Source organism: Amphiura filiformis, chromosome 18 (genome assembly GCF_039555335.1).
Source record: "Amphiura filiformis chromosome 18, Afil_fr2py, whole genome shotgun sequence".
Classification (NCBI taxonomy): domain Eukaryota; kingdom Metazoa; phylum Echinodermata; class Ophiuroidea; order Amphilepidida; family Amphiuridae; genus Amphiura; species Amphiura filiformis.
Genome location: NC_092645.1, coordinates 65,438,433 through 65,456,258, shown reverse-complemented (window position 1 = coordinate 65,456,258; position 17,826 = coordinate 65,438,433). Strand labels below are relative to the sequence as shown.

General features: G+C 37.6%; 1 protein-coding gene across 1 annotated transcript; it reads left to right on the top strand.

Moving 5' to 3' along the window:
* Positions 1-312: 312 nt before the first annotated feature.
* Positions 313-17,313, top strand: LOC140139323 (uncharacterized). The gene is made up of 12 exons (XM_072161104.1): positions 313-576; positions 3,787-4,102; positions 5,003-5,027; positions 5,603-5,731; positions 10,034-10,343; positions 10,678-10,817; positions 10,969-11,021; positions 11,612-11,758; positions 12,227-12,321; positions 12,728-13,316; positions 13,594-13,650; positions 16,077-17,313. Exons 2-12 carry the CDS (start codon positions 3,796-3,798, stop codon positions 16,901-16,903), a joined length of 2,679 nt encoding a protein of 892 aa, XP_072017205.1. The 5' UTR covers positions 313-576; positions 3,787-3,795; the 3' UTR covers positions 16,904-17,313.
* The last annotated feature ends 513 nt before the right edge of the window (positions 17,314-17,826 follow it).

Below are 17,826 nucleotides of genomic sequence, written 5' to 3'. Positions count from 1 at the left end.
CAAAGTTTACAGGACTGGAATAGGTTAAAGGGTCTGTGACAACACAGTAACCATAAAACTGCATATTCAGTTTGTGCAGTCAACATTTCTACACAGAGTTTACAGGACTGGAGTTGGTTAGAGGGTCTGTGACGTAGAGTCACCATAAGAACTGCATATTCAGTTTGTGCGATCAACATTTCTACGCAAAGTTTACAGGACTGGAGTTGGTTAGAGGGTCTAGCTGTGATGAAACACACTTACCATAACAAGTGCATATTCAGTTTGTGCGGTCAACATTTGGGCGTTTCTCTCCTAAGCAGACGTACAGAACCAGTGCGGTGTACTAGCTGCAACCCAGGTTGAAAATCAGTTTGCTTATTGTGGGCGTTTCTCTCGAAGCAGACAGAACCAGTGCGGTGTATATAGAGCTGCAACCCGAGCTGAAAATCAGTTGCTTATCGTGGACCACTGGAAACGTATTGGAATATAATACAACTGCTCAAAAACTTGTGGAAGCTGACGGACACTGAAGACATCATCTTAAGAAACAAAGGATTATACAATACTTGTGGTTGAGATTTATCATCAGAGCAGGTATGTACCATGTATGTTTTAGTTGTTTGTTTATCATTTTGGCTACAGATATTTTGAAGTGGGATTTTTGCTTGAACTGTAACTATTGTAGTTCTGTATGGAATAATTACAATAGAGAATAAAGGTATTGTTTTTAGCCTCTGGAGTGCATCTATCATCTCATATAACACGGGCATCATCATTATTTTAAGTAAAACAACAAGGCGGAGCCGAGTTTTTTACGCCATCCGCCTCATTGTTTTACGCCAAAAATAATGGTGTCGCTTGTGTTATGAGATGATAGATGCACGACAGCGGCTATAAACAATACCTTTATTCTCATTCAATTCAAGTTAAAATATAGCATTTTTAATACAAATTTTAATCAAATTAAATTCTACATTTTACAAGGAATGACCTAGGTCTTAAAATCGATCAGTCCCGTTGTTGCAGTGCGCCTTCGATTGGTTCAAATAGCAAGTATGCGTATCGCGTCGACACACACGCGCTGACCCGTGTGATATTGTGTCATATCACATGGGTAAGAAGGGGTAAGAACCAATAAGATTGCAGGAACGTTCTCAAGTGTTTAAGAATGCTAATTATCATCTGAATTCAATTGGCAACATCTGTACATTCAATTTAGACTTAAACTCATCTGCTCATAAGGGGATTTAGAATTGGGTGAATGATCAAACCATGACTATTGACAGTAATGTACGTGTACTTGGGAGGGGGGTGTTAAGCCATCATCTCATTTACCTGTTGATCCATATACCTGAATGTAGTTTGGAAACAGTAGGGTAATAACTCATGATAGTCCCAATCTGTGCACAATTGTATTAACTCTCTTCACGCGGGTGTCGACTGCAGACGACAAGTTTCAAAATTTTTTTAAAAAGTCAAAAATCTCAGAAAAGTGAATTTTCATGACCATATTTGGAATCAGCATGAAAAATGCATTAAAATGAGTACAAACAAGCCTAGTACTGGTTCAGTATTTCTTAAGATAGCTCTTGATATTTTTGAGAAAATATTTCAAAACTTGAACTTTTTCCATTGAAGCGCATGGCTAGCACGCAGAGCATTAAGGTTGCACTCTGGAGGATATTGTTATTTGCTATCTGCTTAAATATTTGAGTACCTCAAATGGAAATAAGCCACTATGCTACTATACTACTATACTAAGCTTTTGGGTAATACAGGGTTGTTTAGTCCAGCAAACTATAAATTAAACTAGAGTTATGTGGTCTTCTCACTCTCTTCTCACCGCTGTGGCCGGGGTTCATTTGCAACTCCCCGCGATGCCATATGTGAGTTTTTGGTTGCCGATCCATGATCGTCCTCGCAGGTTTTTCTCCGGGTGCTCCGGTTTTCCTCCTGCATCTAAAATCGGACCTCTTCCCATATCCCCGTCCTGTCATATTCGATTGGCATCCCTTAAATTTAGTAGCATCTGCACTATTGGGCTTAGCCTGGCTTTGGCCGAATGTTATAAATAAAAATAAATAAAAATGAACTATAACAAATTCATGGTTTTTTGCCCCTTACTATAAAAAATAATGATCTGTCCCTATCTCTATTATTATCAACTCTAAGACTAAACTATATTAAACCCTTTCAAGCCTAATCCTAGCCCTAGCTTTAACAAGGCCTGTCCCAAACCTAATCCTAACCCTAAAACACATTCTGTCTTCATGCATATGCCTGAGCATTTTTTTCTGTGGACACTTGTTTTGTCAAACTGTGATTTTAACATTATTTGCTTTGAATTGTGAATACTCCAACTCAATGCAAGGAAAGAAGCCCAATTTTTACCTATTAATTTAATACCAGTAATGTGTGACCTGGATTAAAGCAGGCAACAGAAATTATTCAATTAGTCATACCATAGGTGTTAAGCATACATTCAATAGTGTAATTTTAATTTGCTTCGAATCGTGAGCCAGTATGAATGACTTCAGAGTTGCCACTTTATTCACTTAATAGTAGCCCAAATATGTGTGTTAGCCACTCTATGGCAACCATGTTCAATTGAACTTGACTCTATTAATTAGCTATGCATGGTTAACTTGAATACAAATACACGCCAAAACACCTTTACAAATGACTCCCTGTATATTTAGTGACTAGTCATGCAAAGCAAATTAAATACGGCCTTGTCAATCTTTTTTGAATTTCATAATACTAGTAATCTGCTACATAGCTGTCGTAGTTGTGACAGTACGGTTTAATATTGTCTGTGTGGTCTCATGGTGTGTTACCCAAGGTTAAGAATTTGAGATTATGATTCATTGTAGGATTGGATTTAGGGCACGGTTGTTTGATGTATATAGAATTGGCTTCATTATTAACTAAATGCAAACTATAGATGGCGCTATTTATCCTAAATCATATTTCTTTATTTGCAAGGGGTGGGTGATTAATACTGCCATTAAAACAGCTGGAATAGGTGAAACAAGCAACAAGGAAATTTTCTAAACATATTTTATCAAACAATAAAAGGAATTATTTGCACTAAAAGCTTGAAAGAGTAATTTCCAGTAACTAAATAGCGCCACCAATTTTGTCATTAAAAGATACATTTTATATCCGAAAAAGCTTTAAAAAATGCTATAAAGGTGAATAATTTTGTAAAAGAGGGAAAATTAAATTTGAAAATGACTCAAAAGCATCTGTATACATTAGCATATCACTTTTAGCTGTTTAAGCTTAAAATTTGGTTGTACATGATGTTTTGTTTGAAAAATTAATAAATGATCCCATCAAACAACCGTGAGGGATAAGATAGAACATTTAGGATGTAGGCTCAGTTAAAGATTAGGTTTGCTAATTAAGATTCTGTTTAGGATTGAATTTTAGTCAATAATAAGTCAATTTAAGACTAGGTTTAAGAACTAAGGTTGATTTAGGAGTCAGTTTATATTTGTTTTGGTTTAGAGATAAGCATTTGGATTAGGATTCAGTTCAGGATTAGGTTTATAGATTAAGGTTCAGTGTAGGATTAGGTGTATGCATTATGGTTGTAGAACTTTGGATATGTTCAGTCTAGGATTTTTTTCACTTTGGATTATAATTCAATTTAGAATGAGGTGCATCCTTGCCAGCAGCTTCTTGATAATATTTTTTTGTCTTTGCTGTTAATACCCAGTTATGCCATGAGGTAAACAAAATCAATAAATAAAAAAAAGCCACTGTTAATCACTTATTTATTTATCACTTTTGATACAGATTCACAACATGACGACCATGGCGAATTTGAAGACTATGAAAACAGTCCTGCAAAGGTCCTTAGGATTCCTATGTGAAAGTTTGCAGCCTGAGGATATCTTGAGGAACCTTAAAACCAAAGAAGTTTTAAGTGCAGCTGACATTCAGAGAATACGCCATGAAATTACAGATGAAGAAAAGGTGGACAAGTTGCTTGATATCCTGAGCAGAAAACCTCTGGGCTGTTATGTCAAGTTTATGCAAGTTTTGAAGATTAAACGTCGAGATTTATATCAGAAAATTAAGAAAGAAGAGGAGAAACTGAAGTTTAATCCATGTAAGTTTGACATCTTTTTAGTAAGGATTCACAAAGTGTTGTACATCACAATGACTCCTTTCCATAATTAGGGTTTAACTAGGGATTGGAAACGGAACCCATCATAAAGTCCTCATAGGTTTGTTTCTTTAGGTTAGTATTAAGCTTTGTAAAATAAAGCCATGCTTGTATGTATGGATAGTTTTCAACTGCGTGCAGCAGTGATCCTGGGTAACAGGGTCGGATCCAAGAATTTTTGATAAAGGGGGCGCCTTTTGGCCGACGACGCAAAAAATGTGTTAAAGGGGGTTACCCCCTCGAAAACTCAACGGTTTTGGCCCATTGTTTGCTGTTCATGGCCGAATTGGTTCTTTTTTTTAAATTTCTTAAAATTTTTGTTTGAAGTTACCGGCGCCCTTTGCTAGTAAAAAAATAGAGGGGGTGTGCGCCGGCTGTGCCCCCCCCCCTAAATCCGCCCCTGGGTAACATGCATGTTGGCAGTTTTTATAATTTTCCTAGGTTGTGACACAAACTGCTGATATTGCTGCTGATATTGCTGAAACATTTTGCAATTTCAATAATTTATGATGCAGGGGATGCAGCACCCAAAGTTGCTATGAATTCTGCCTTCAAATTTTTGAAAACATTTCATTAATGTTTATATTGATTGAAGACTTAAAACTAAATCATCAATGATAACGCAAAGAACCGTGTGATGAGGAGATATTGATGGTCTATATTAAATCTGTTTAATTTCTTAGTTTATTATTGGCTGTATCAACATTTAGCTAGTCAAATAAACTAGTACTTTAGTTTTATTAAATCAGTATTGAACATCAAAATACACTCACATTGCCTTATAGCTTTGTATGCACATAATTATACATTTTACAATATTATTTGTTTCTTGGTCTTTTTCAGATTCAAATAAGGATTTTGTTGAAGAGTAAGTAAACTATTTATCCAATTTGTTTGTAAAAAAATAATTCCAAATTGCAAAAGCTCTTTTGAGTGCTATGCTGTGTTTTGAGTGAAAGAAGCATGCCTAATGTATTTGATATGTGGTAGGAATTTAGAAAACATTTGGCCTGGAGAATGGAGGAGTTTCTGTTTATTTGTGAGTGACATTTGATGTGTGATACATCTGGAAATGGAGTTGCAAACTGTAAATCAATCAACAATAACATAATGAAGCTTTTCCATGTCATATGTTACAAGTGCCTTAGATAATATGTCATGTGTCAACACATTTTTCAGCCAAATTGATGGCAATAACTCATTTTGATAGTCAAAGCGTGCCTGTGGCATTTCTCAGTCACAATCAAATGCACGCTTTGACTATCAAAATGATAGTTAAAACTCTGGTGAAAATATAACCTGTTTGGGATAATAAAAGTGGTGAAGGGTGTTCAAAAATTACTGTATTCTATATCTTGGTTCTTTTCTACATCTTAGATAGGTTATTGCCATGTCATAAATGCATTTGTTACACATGCCTGTATACTTGTGTTTTTCCCACAGATTTACCCTGGTTGCTTTGACTGATATAGAAGAAAAAGAAAAGCTAGGAAAAGGTGGATTCGGCAATGTTCATCTAGCTATCCATAAGGATTGGGGAGAGGTAGCTGTAAAAAAATTACATTCTATGAGGTATGTAACATGTTAGTGGTAGTTATGATATTTTTGTTTATGAGATTTTTAAACATTATAAATATCATGCAATTTAACATTATGGTTCCAGCCCACTATTTGTACCTAATTTGTACAATGTGTATTCAAACAAGTAGTTCCGTGGATCACAAGTGTTGCCTGCTTTAATATATTGTTGATTGTAATCCATGTGGTATGGTCAATTTGACCTGGCCAAGGAATGAAATAAAATAGAAACATTGATGCCGGGATTTGAACTTGGGACTAACCCTCGTTTCATCTTTTCTGTTTCGGGAGCTCTATTGTTCAGAAACGAAAACGCAAGGGATTGTGTGAATTGATCTGTTCCTTGAATTCATTGTTAAGTTTGAGTACCAATCAGCTTATTTCAATAGAGGTAGATACCTGGTTAATAAACAAGGATGGATAAGACGAGATTATGGGACACCCACTGTGTGTGGAAGACCGGTGTTTTTAGTGGTCTAGCGCCCCTTTCGCTTTAATGTCCTCTAATACCGACAGGCCTTCGATGTTGGTAAACTTTGGGCTTTCTGAATTCATCTGTTTATTGCTAATTTTACCCTGCTACACAATTGGAAAACTTTAGCAGTTTGCCTATCATCAACATGGACAAATTTAAATAAACTCATCATCTCATCACTCTCCTCCTCTCCTCTCCTCTCCCCTCTTCACCCCCTCTCCTCCCCCCCCCCCTCCCCCCCTCTCCTCTCCTCTCCTCCCTCCCCTCCCTCCCCCCTCCCCTCCCTCCCTCCCTCCCCTCCCTCCCCTCCCCTCCCCTCCCCTCCACCAGATCACTCTCTCAAATAATATACATTTAAAATAGATTTGAGTCTGGCAATTTTGCCTCAAGCAATTATCAGATTACCAATTCCAATGAAAGAAATCCTATTAGTTTCACTTCAACGCACTTCTCTGGTGTTGCATATTACCAAGTTTTAAGGTGTATTTGGGACGAAAATAGTTCCCCATTTAATCGCTACATAAGCATATGACCGATTTTTGCGCGATTGCACGTCGAACAAGTATACGTGATTCTTGGCAACACTGATTACTATTGATTGATTTATATTAATCATGTTAATGTATATTTCGACGCTGGGTTATTTTCAGGAGATACTCCCGCTTAGGCTGGAGTACCTATACACCCAACGCAAGTCAATTGAAGCCGTACACTTTATCGCGAATTTACGACCGTAAAATTTAGACACTTCTTTTGTCTAGATTAGCATCAACCCTCTCATCTCACGTTTTTCATGTCAGAAATTAACATAACTCCCGAAACCGAAACAGAAGTTATCTTCGTTCAACTTTTCTGTAGTCAACAAAAGACTAGAATAAAAGGATTGTTCACACGTACCGTGCTAACACTTCAAAATAACAATGAGATCCGAAACCGAAACCGGAAACCGAAACCGAAACCGAAAAGATGAAAGGACCCTAAGTATTGTACTTTCAGAGTTCATTTCATGTATTAAAGTTACTGAAGGTATACATGAAGTACATTGTTTGGAATGTGAGCAATAAAGTACATGTACTGCTAGTGGACATCGCTGTAAAGAATAATGGTGTATTATATTAGTACCTTTTAAAGTATTTTTATTTACATTACGTTTCACTACCTGGAGAGAATTGATCAAAAATTAAATTCCCTCCTGAGCAAGCCTTGAAATAAGCGGCGCGGGGAGCAAATTTACCCTCGTAAAGCCACCAATTGCTCCTGGTCCTTGTAAAATTCACATGACCAGGAGCAATTTTCTAAAATAAATTGCTCCTAGTTACAGTTTTGCACTTGATGCAGTCGTGCTGGTATTCTGTATTGTATATATGCAGAAAAGGATTTAATATTGAAAATTGCTCCCGTTTCTTCAGAAATTGCTCCTGGTTCTTGTAAAATCCCAGTGAACCAGGAGCAATGTTCAAAACAAATTGCTCCTGGTTCCAGTGTGCTTATTTTCAAGGCTTGCTCCTGAGGTTCGTATCTGTCAATAAGTTGACCAGATCCCAAGGATGTCATTATAGCTAGAGGCAGTATAAAACACAAATGGGTCAATGAGTTACATAAAAATGACCTTGTGTGGTATTTGGTTCCCTGGAAGTGAGTTTTGCTTGAGGCAATTTGTGGTTAAATGTTGATCCTTCACTACAAGAGTTATTACCTTTGATTTTGGTTGAAAAAGAAGGTGAGACATGATCAAATCTCTGCAGGTAACAAAACGTAATGTGATATCAAAAAATGGATCACTTGATCTTGTTGTATGGGCATAGCCATAGGCGGAGAGCCATACTTTAATTTTGTTTTGCAATATTTGTTCGCACGTTTAAGGGGTTATCTAAGCACTGTGTAGATTGAAAGTTGCAGGGTATATAGTATGTAAGCGAATGAAGAAGTAGATAGATTTTCTATAATAATATGTGTTCAGGAGAGGAGATATTTAACAAAAACAAAAACACCCAAGTCCGTCAAATGCACGAATAAGAATACGTGTATAAGATAGGACTATGCACCATTGTGCATGATTGTGGAATTGCCGCAGCTGATTAGAGTCGTTCATTTCGTGCGGTACCTGATTAGAGTCGTTCATTTCGTGCAGTAAATAGCGGGCAATGGGTGTATTTTTGTTTGCTTTTGTGTTGCCTTTTGGAAACGCTCATTTGTTTGCACAGACCTAGTCTCCTACACATCCAATTTATGTCGGGCGATCCGAACAAACATCGTGATAGCCACATACAGTCTGGCCCGAGGCACAGACTATCAAGTGTTTGTTTACCAGTGACCTTCAATAAAATCGATACTGTAGTACAAACATGCTATATACAGGGTGTCCCTGAAAGAACTGTATCGTCAGAAACTTAATTGTTTGGGTATTTTAACGACACAACTAAACAAAACTAAATACTTGGTGCGGTTGAGCAATAAATCGGCTATCACATACTTTTGACAATTTGACAAAAAGACGAAATATTAAGATTAGAAATTTAATAAGATGGCATAATCACTGCGCATCATAATTTTTACTTCATTTACTGTATAAAACATACATCTTTTGATTCATTATGACACCAGATTTTCTTAAAAAAAAAAAAAAAATCCTTCCAAACTTTACATAAAGCCAAAAATTTACAAGATGAATTTTTTTATTTTGGCATAACAATTTAGGGAATTTTGTTTTTGTTTGTTAACGTCTGTTTTAATACGCAATCACTTTCGGGCACACCCTTTCCAACGAAAAATGAAAACTTTAATTTCAACATTTAATTTTGAGCATGGAGAAAGGAAATCATAGCTTCCTCCCGTTCCTCCCCATTTCCCCTTCCATCCAAGGTCACACAGAGTTCATCTGAGGTCAAATTACTAAAAACTGTCATATGGGCACGAAACTTGGTGGGCATAGTCAACACTTAGAATCAATTTTTGGAAGGTCATTTCGGGGTCATCCGAGGTCACCCAGGGGCATCTTAGGTCAAATTGCTAAAACTGTTATATGGGCACGAAACTTGGTGGGTATATTCAACATTTAGAGTCAAGTTATTGGAAGGTCATTTCGGTGTCATCCTAGGTCACCCAGGGGTCATCTGAGGGGTCAAATTAAAAACTGTCATAACAGCATGAACTTTGGTGAGTACAGTCAACATTAAGAGTCAAATTTTTGGAAGGTCATTTTGGGGTAATCCAAGGTCACTCATGGGTCATCTGAGGTCAAATTACTAAAATCTGTCGTATGGGCATGAAACTTGGTGGGTACAGTCAACATTGCTAGAAAACTGTCTAAACATACAAAATGTTTTGGTAAAGCAATACCAACACCTGTTGTGAACTCGACACCACGAGGGGATTTTCCATATCCCAACCCGTGCTCTGGGCATCTTGTAAAACATAAACATTACACAGCTGTGTGGCCTATTACATTGCCATATTATTTCCTTCTTTAATCACCCCACACTCCCCATCCACCATCCGGGCTTCGCCCATACAGGGTTCTGAAAAGAAACTCACATTTAAACACAACCACTACCATACCATCACCCAACAACCTTACACACCAACCGCGTATGCCGAAAACCGCGCAACCCGAGAACCGCTCTAGTTAATATTGAAACTATTCTTTACTTTAGACACTTTTAAATTTGTATTAAAAGTGACATAGTTTCTTGAATGAATGCATGTTGACCTCTGCATATTTCAAATCAATGAGTATGAAGAAGAACTAATATCTTGCTAACAAAATTAGCGATCACCATGTAATCAGTTGGCTACCTTTTTCTTTTTCTGTTTTATTCTAGCTTGACTGATCAGATCTATAAAGAAGCCAAGAAGATGTGGCAGGTCCTTGCTTGTCCAAACTTGGTGACCATAATGGGATTTATTAATGACCCCGATCGACTGAGCATTGTAATGGAGTACCTTGAGTTTGGCAATCTGAGAGATTTTAATAGGGCGTATATGATGAAATGCAACTGCTGGTCAAGAAAGGTGAAAATGATTCAAGACATCTCACTGGGGATGAATTACCTGCATACAAGAAACCCACCGATGATTCATCGCGATTTGAAACTACAAAATGTATTTGTAGGGAATGGATTTGTGGTAAAAGTAAGGATTATTTTGTATTTAACAGCTTTCCAAATCTGCTTTATATTACCCTTGTACAATGGGTGGTTTTTAACCAGGGCCCAGCAACTTTATCGACGCAAAAACCTACACCGTGCCATCAAAAGCTTGCTGTTTTTTGGGTAATTTGGTTTTGTCTGTGCAATTTGTTTCTTTATACCTGAACAATTTCCTGATTTCAGCAAAATAAAAATCTTCAATCATCCACTCCCACTGTACATTATACAAGTGATACAAAGAAAATGCCTAAATGACATTTAAATACATAAAAATTATGTTCCTTCTGACACTGTGTTCTGTCATTAATATTTCTTAGATTGGAGACTTTGGTTTGGCAGTTAGTGGAACATCCGTGCAAACCACCTCAGCAGGGAAATTAGCAGGTACTTGCTCACATATTCCACCAGAAGCCCATAAACGCAAATACAAAGTAGATGTATCATGGGATAAATACACGTAAGTTTCTTATTATACATGCTATAGGGTGAACAAAACACAGCTACTTTTGTAATATCTGTCATTATTTGGTCCACCCTTAAGTTTGCAACTTTGCATCAGCTCATACCCGTGTCATCAAAACATTAACCACATTTTCATAATTGTACAGGTTTGGGATTACAGTGTTTGAATTTACCAGTGGTAATGATCCGTGGCCTTCAGGTATGTGCTAAGTTACAGTACATTTAGTAATTAATATAATCAACATGGCCCATTTTGCTAAGACTTACAATTGATTATAAATATGTTTGATTTTATGGGTTTATATCAGGGCTGTCAACTTTTTGGAATTGCTTGGCGTGAGACAGAGGCGTACCGGGATTTGCCGACCCCAATGTTCATTTTGAGCTATTTTGTGCCATGATTATTTGAGCCACGGCGTTCGGCGGCGGAGGGGGGGGTAGGAGCAACAAATTATTCATGACAATGCGTGAGATTTTACTCATTTTCCAGCTTTTTGCGTGAGATTTACTACCTAGGCGTGAGATTATACTACCTTGGCGTCAGACCGTGAGAAAGTGACCCAATGCGTGAGACTCACGGCCAATGCGTGAGAGTTGACAGCCCTGTTTATATATGTGCTGTAAATCAGTTGAAAGGCTTTTATGAAATCTATTGACATATTCAAATTAAATTTAGATTTGCTATGTTTAGTCAAGGGAAAGGAAAGATGTTTCAATTAACCCCTCACAGGCTCACATATAATTTGTCATATATGCAATTAATCATATATTTTTAATGTTGTTGTATAGATGCCATCCCTGGACAAATAATTGGATGGGTGATAAGTGGTGAGAGACCAGACCTTGATGAACTACCTGCAGATGTCCCTGAAGAGATAACAGACATCATGATAAGATGCTGGGATGGTGATCAAACCAAAAGACCAAATTTTCAAGGTAGGATATTCCCAGTGGCGGCACCAGGATTGTTTTCGGGGGCATGGGGGACAAACAAATTTTGCACAAAATTGCTGCAAAAAGTGGAAATTTGTGTGATTTTGGGTTTTTGTCTCAAAATAGGGGGGGACAAGAAAAATATTGGGGAGGGGGCAAACATATTCCGATCTTTATTGTACATACAGTCCTTTGATCCTCAGTTCTACAAACTGCATCAATGTGTTCATTGATTAATTTCTTCATAACAGACTGCAAACTGCATGTCAGATGTTGCTCTGTATATACATCATTGGACTAACAGCTTTAAGTCCCCTCTGAAGCACAGATTATTTCCATTATTATTTATACATTTGCTATATATATTGGACACCAAATAATTAGCTTATAATCTGTAGCAACAATTTGGTAAAACATTATCACCTAGGGTTCCATATTTAGGTGTACTGATTGGTATTTATTTCCTGACAGAAATCCAGCAGCTTATCTCCGACATTTACCATAAGAAATATGGAAAATCAGAGATACGGGTGGCTGATGCAGAAATAAATAGACAAATGGGATCGGTGAGTTGCTCATATTTGCAATCTTTGAAAGAAATAGGCTGACAGTGTGGAGTTTGATAGATAATCAAAACTATGGGGATTACGTAAATAATGATATAGACCTTGGGATATTGGGATTTTTGTTGTCTTTATATAATGATGCCCCTGTCAAGTCAAGCATTTTTCAATTCTACTCAAGGCATAATTTGGTGCAATTTCATGCAGATAATTAAATTATGGTTGATTAATACTCTTTTGTATTTCTTCTAATTTCATCCTGTGATTCCATGGCTCAAGTGTTCTCTACTTCATAGATGCATACACCAAAGTATGCCATGCACAAAACAGGTATCTGACTTATAAATAGAAAGCGAATGAGAATGGTAATGCTTAATTAATTTTGTGTGTTACTTTGCTTATTTAACAGCAAACATACAGTTCTGTCCATGGTGCAGCAAGCCAAGACAGTCCTGTCCATGGTGCAGCAAGCCAAGACAGTCCTGTCCATGGTGCAGCAAGCCAAGACAGTCCTGTCCATGGTGCAGCAAGCCAAGACAGTGGCATTGGTTCCAAGCTGCATCACATTATGGCAAGGAGTAGCAGTGGTTGTGTGCAGCATCCATCCACCCTAGATAGTGGCCAGGGAATGGAGACAAAAGGTGCTGCAAGCAGATCTGGAGACAGTGGCATTGATTCCATGCCGCAATACAGATTGGAAAGCAGCAAGAGTAGCACTGGTGGTGTGCAGCATCCATCCACCCCGGATAGTGGCCAGAAAATGGGTGTAGCAAGCAGATCAAGAGATGGTAGCATTGGCAGTGTGGCAAGCAGGATTAAGGCTTTGGAGCATCAATTTACCCAGGATATCAATATTGGTGTACAGGATAGTGTGAAAAGCAACAGGAATAGCACTGGTGGTGCACAATATCACTCCACCTCATCAGATAGTGGTGTTACTAGTGGTCAGAAAATGGGGACAAAGGGAACCATAGAGAAACCAGCAGAAACTAAAATCAGTAAGTTTTCTTTGATTTTACTTATAAACTGTAACCCATTGTCACTGGGCTCTTTTAAGTAATTATAAAGTTAATAATTTATCACCAGTAAAGCGCTGGTGTCGCAAACTGGTTCGAGTCCTGTTTTAGATCTGCATACGGGTTTATTGAATAATAACAATGATTATATTTATTTCATGAAGCAGTATATATGTTATGAAATTCAGTTAACCAGTAGAATATCAGTATTTTAAGGTAGTAATAGTTTGGAACATTGTATCTCTTATCTGTCCTATAGGTAAAGAAAGCCCATCTTCAGGAGCGGTCCCTAAACCTAGTAAGGTAACCCGAAAAGGTAAGACCATGTTCTCTAACCTCTTCTTATTTTGTGAATACAAGTATTAAGCTATCAGCTGAGGACAACTATATTCTGCAGTAGAGACCCGGGGGCACTAAACTTTGGAAGTGATGGGGATGTGCGGACAGCAATTCGAAACTAGAGGTCTTTCGGTGAGAGCCTAGACATCCAAAAATGTGGGTCTTTCAGTGAGAAGGCCCCCTTTTTGGGAGACTGGAAAATCTTACCAAAAAAGGGGGTCATTCAGTGAGACTTGGAAAAATTTGGGTCAAAATATAAAGGTTGACACAAAATTTTCACAAATTTGATAATTTTTGAAAAATTTGAAGAAAAAAAAAATGAAAAAACAGGGTCATTCAGTGAGAGATTATCAGAAAATTTCCCAACAAAAAAAGGGGTCATGGCATGAGAGGGAGTTCAGTAAAACAAAAAAGGGGGTTATTGGGAGTTGAAAAATGGGGGTCAAGTGGATGCATATCCATGTCACCCATTTTTCAAACCAAATTTGGCCACAAGAAGCACTGACCCAAGCTTAATATAAGTATGGCCAGGGGATGAAATATGTCCAATTGGGCTTAAACCTAGCACAAATAACCCTTGATATGATGGGTTTATGAAAAAATATGAAATGGCAAAGGTCATCTGAGGTCAAAGGCCAGGTCAAATTCAAAGTTGCTCTGATTGGGCTGCAACTTGGGGAAACGATTCTGACGCTTGGGGAGTATGCACTGATCTCTATACATAGAGATCAGTGGGAGTATGATAGTGCAAAGGTCATCCGAGGTCAAAAGTCAAGTCAAATTCAAAGTTGCTCTTATTGGGCTGCAATTCTGGAAAATTAATCCCTGACACTTGGGGAGTATGAAACCACAAAGGTCATCCGAGGTCAAAAGTCAGGTCAAATTTGAAGTTGCATTGATTGGGCTGAGACCGAAATTAAAAAGACTAGATTACGTATGGCATCCAGACCAAAAATGCTGTACTGTATTCGGTCTTAGATTATAACATGCAGCAAATGATCCTTGACTCCTGGGGAGTATGAAACCGTAAATGTCGTCCGAGGTCAAAGGGCAAGACAAATTTTAAGTTGCTCCGACCAGGCTGTAACTTGCAGAAAATGATCCCTGACACTTGGGGAGTATGATAGTCATCCGAGGTCAAATGCCAGGTCAAATTCAAATTTGCTCTGATTGGGCTGTAACTTGGGAAAATGATCCCTGACACTTGGGGAGTATGAAACCACAAAGGTCATATGAGGTCAAAGTTAAGGTCAAATTTGAAGTTGCTCAGATCAGGCTATAACTTGCAGCAAATGATAGACTCTTTGGGAGTATGAAACCGTAAAGGTTATCCAAGGTCCAAAGGGCAAGATAAATTTAAAATGCTCCGACCGGGCTGTAACTTGCGGAAAATAATCCCTGACACTTGGGGAGTATGATACCATAAAGGTCATTTGATGTCAAGGTCAAGAAAGGTCAAATATTGAAATGTGCCCGATTGGTCTTAAATGTGATGCAAATTATCCTTGATTTAAGGGAGCATGAGTAGTCAACCCAAGTTTACCCGAGGTCAAATGTCAACTGAGGTCAATCAGTCAGTTAAGCTACCGCCTGATATTAGTGGGGTTTTACCTCGAGGCTCATGAGGTATTACAAAAATATGCGGTTCAAATTATTTTTATAATATGAATGTTATTGAAGGTAAATCTGTAGAAAACCTAACAAAGGCATATCAAGGAAATTAAATTTGTCCAAAGAAACTTATTTATAGGTCATTTCAAGGTCTTCAGGGTTCATATGAGATTACCAAGTTAAGGCTGTTGGATTTTCATGAAATTCACTATAATAAGCCGAGGTCAATTAAGGGCTGTCTCTCCACCCCCACCCCCAGGGTGAGCAAATTTCAAAATAGTCTGCCAAAAATGCTTTCACCCTCGCCTGGTCTACCAAAACAAATCTTGCACCCCCTTGGCCTGCCAGAAATTGCTGTCCCCTCTTGGCCAGTCATAAAATCCTGACCCCCCCCCCTGCTTGTTGCACATGCCAATTTTTTTAGAACCCACTTTGCAATGGATTAGATAAAAAAAAGCATTGGCGTAAACTAGGTCATCAGAAGTCAACCGAGGTCAAATAAATTTCGTTTCAAAAGACCTTCCCTCTAAGCTTTTAATCCGATAAGCTGATTATCTATTTGGTTTCATGAATTGGAAGACATTCTTTGATGTAGTACTGAGCTCAATCATCTGAAATTACTGGAGTGTGAGCCACCAGGCTGATGGCTCAGCATAGTATTTTATTAACAGGAGGTTTTCTCCAAATTCATTTCATAATGTTATCAATATTATTATTATTTATTTAATTATAATTACTGCAATTAATTTATCACAATTATTAATCTCATTGTACAATATTTTCCTTGTACAGACATTGGTGAATGGCAGCTAAAGGGGACGGCAGGAGACGAATTGAGGCACCCATATGGCATTGCAGTGAATGACAAAAATGAAATGTTGGCTATAGCTGACAACCACTACCACCAGGCAAAAAGTGTGTTTGTTTACAATGCACAAGGGAAGTACAGGTTTAGTCTTGGTGAGATCACACTAAATGAACCCCATGGTGTTGTTTACATGTCAGGTAAATATTATGTAACAGACCAGTCAGCTTATGTCAAGTATTATGATGCTGATAATGGTAGATACTGTGGTAAATGGCTGTCTGTTAAACCAGGTACAAATGTAGGTAATGATAAAGCAAGGCTAAGGGGAATTTGTGTGGACACAAAATGTAATGTGTTGGTAGGTCATTGGTATGGGAGGCAAACTTACATAAGTAAACACACAGCTGATGGGAAACACATCAATAGTTTTAATGTTGACATACCACCTATATACCTGGCTCTCACATCAGATGATAATGTCATCATCTCTAGTGCGGATGCATTACAAATAGTCAATCAGCAAGGCTCATTACAACACAGGATTCAATATCCTGGCATGAGGCAGCCAGGTGGTGTTTGTTTTCATAGCGATGTGATTTATGTATGTGATAGGGAGAGTGCCAATATCTTGTGTTTCACTCAAGATGGTAAACATATTGGTACTATCCCTATAGCTGATGCACAAGAAGGTGATTGTAATAAAGGAAGCATGTGTTTATCAGTGAGGGGGGACAGGATGGTGGTCACTAGAGGTGATACTATTATCCACCCCAATACTGGTAGAGTTGAGGTGTATGCACGTAAGAAATAGATTCATTCATCGATCAACACCAGTAAAGGGGACGGTAGTGCATATAGTAGAGTTGAGTTGTATACACGTAAAAAATAGATTCAGTCAATAACATGGTCAAATTAACATATCAATGGGATTATGTTAATTTATTCAAATTAATTTTATTTTCACATTTAATTAATTTTTAGCACATTTCTATAGGATTTTTTATACTGAATACAATTATGGTAATGAAAATTTTAAATTCCAAAATGTTTGACACATTTTTGGGGTCATCAGTGCACCAAAATTGTAACTTGCTGTATGTTACCTTGTAACTCAAAGTGAAGTTTAGTGTTGTAAAAATTTCAGATTTTAAAGAATGCATGAAAATGAATACTAACATTGCTAGTTTTTGAGATAAATGGCAGTGGCGGCTCCATTTTTTAGTGGGGAAGTGACTTTTCGGGATCAACAAGTTTTATGTAAAATTGCTGCAAAAGTTGAAATTCTTTTTGTAATTTTGGGTTTTTAAGGCTGACAAGGCCTTACAAGTGAGGGGAGGGGGCAAATAGCCCACTCCCCTCGGTCACCCGTAGTGTGGCCACTGATAAATGCTTATTTTGATAGAATATTCATACACCTCAGCTCTCCACGCATGTAGTGAACCTCTTGTTTCAACCATATACTGTTTGAACAGCATTATTGAAATCCATGCAAATATCACATCATTTACAGGATATGGAAACCTGTGTTTAGAAAATATTAATTGGTTGCTTTGTTACTACTTGTTGGTCATTAAAATCAATGAATTTGATGGAATATTGATTTATTGATTATTATGCATTAATCATTTGATTGATTCAACTGAGTGATCATTTGGACTTTTGTATTGATACAGGTAGATCTTGCTCTTTGACCAATTTATGGTAATTTTATTATTAACTTTGATGAATCTGCTA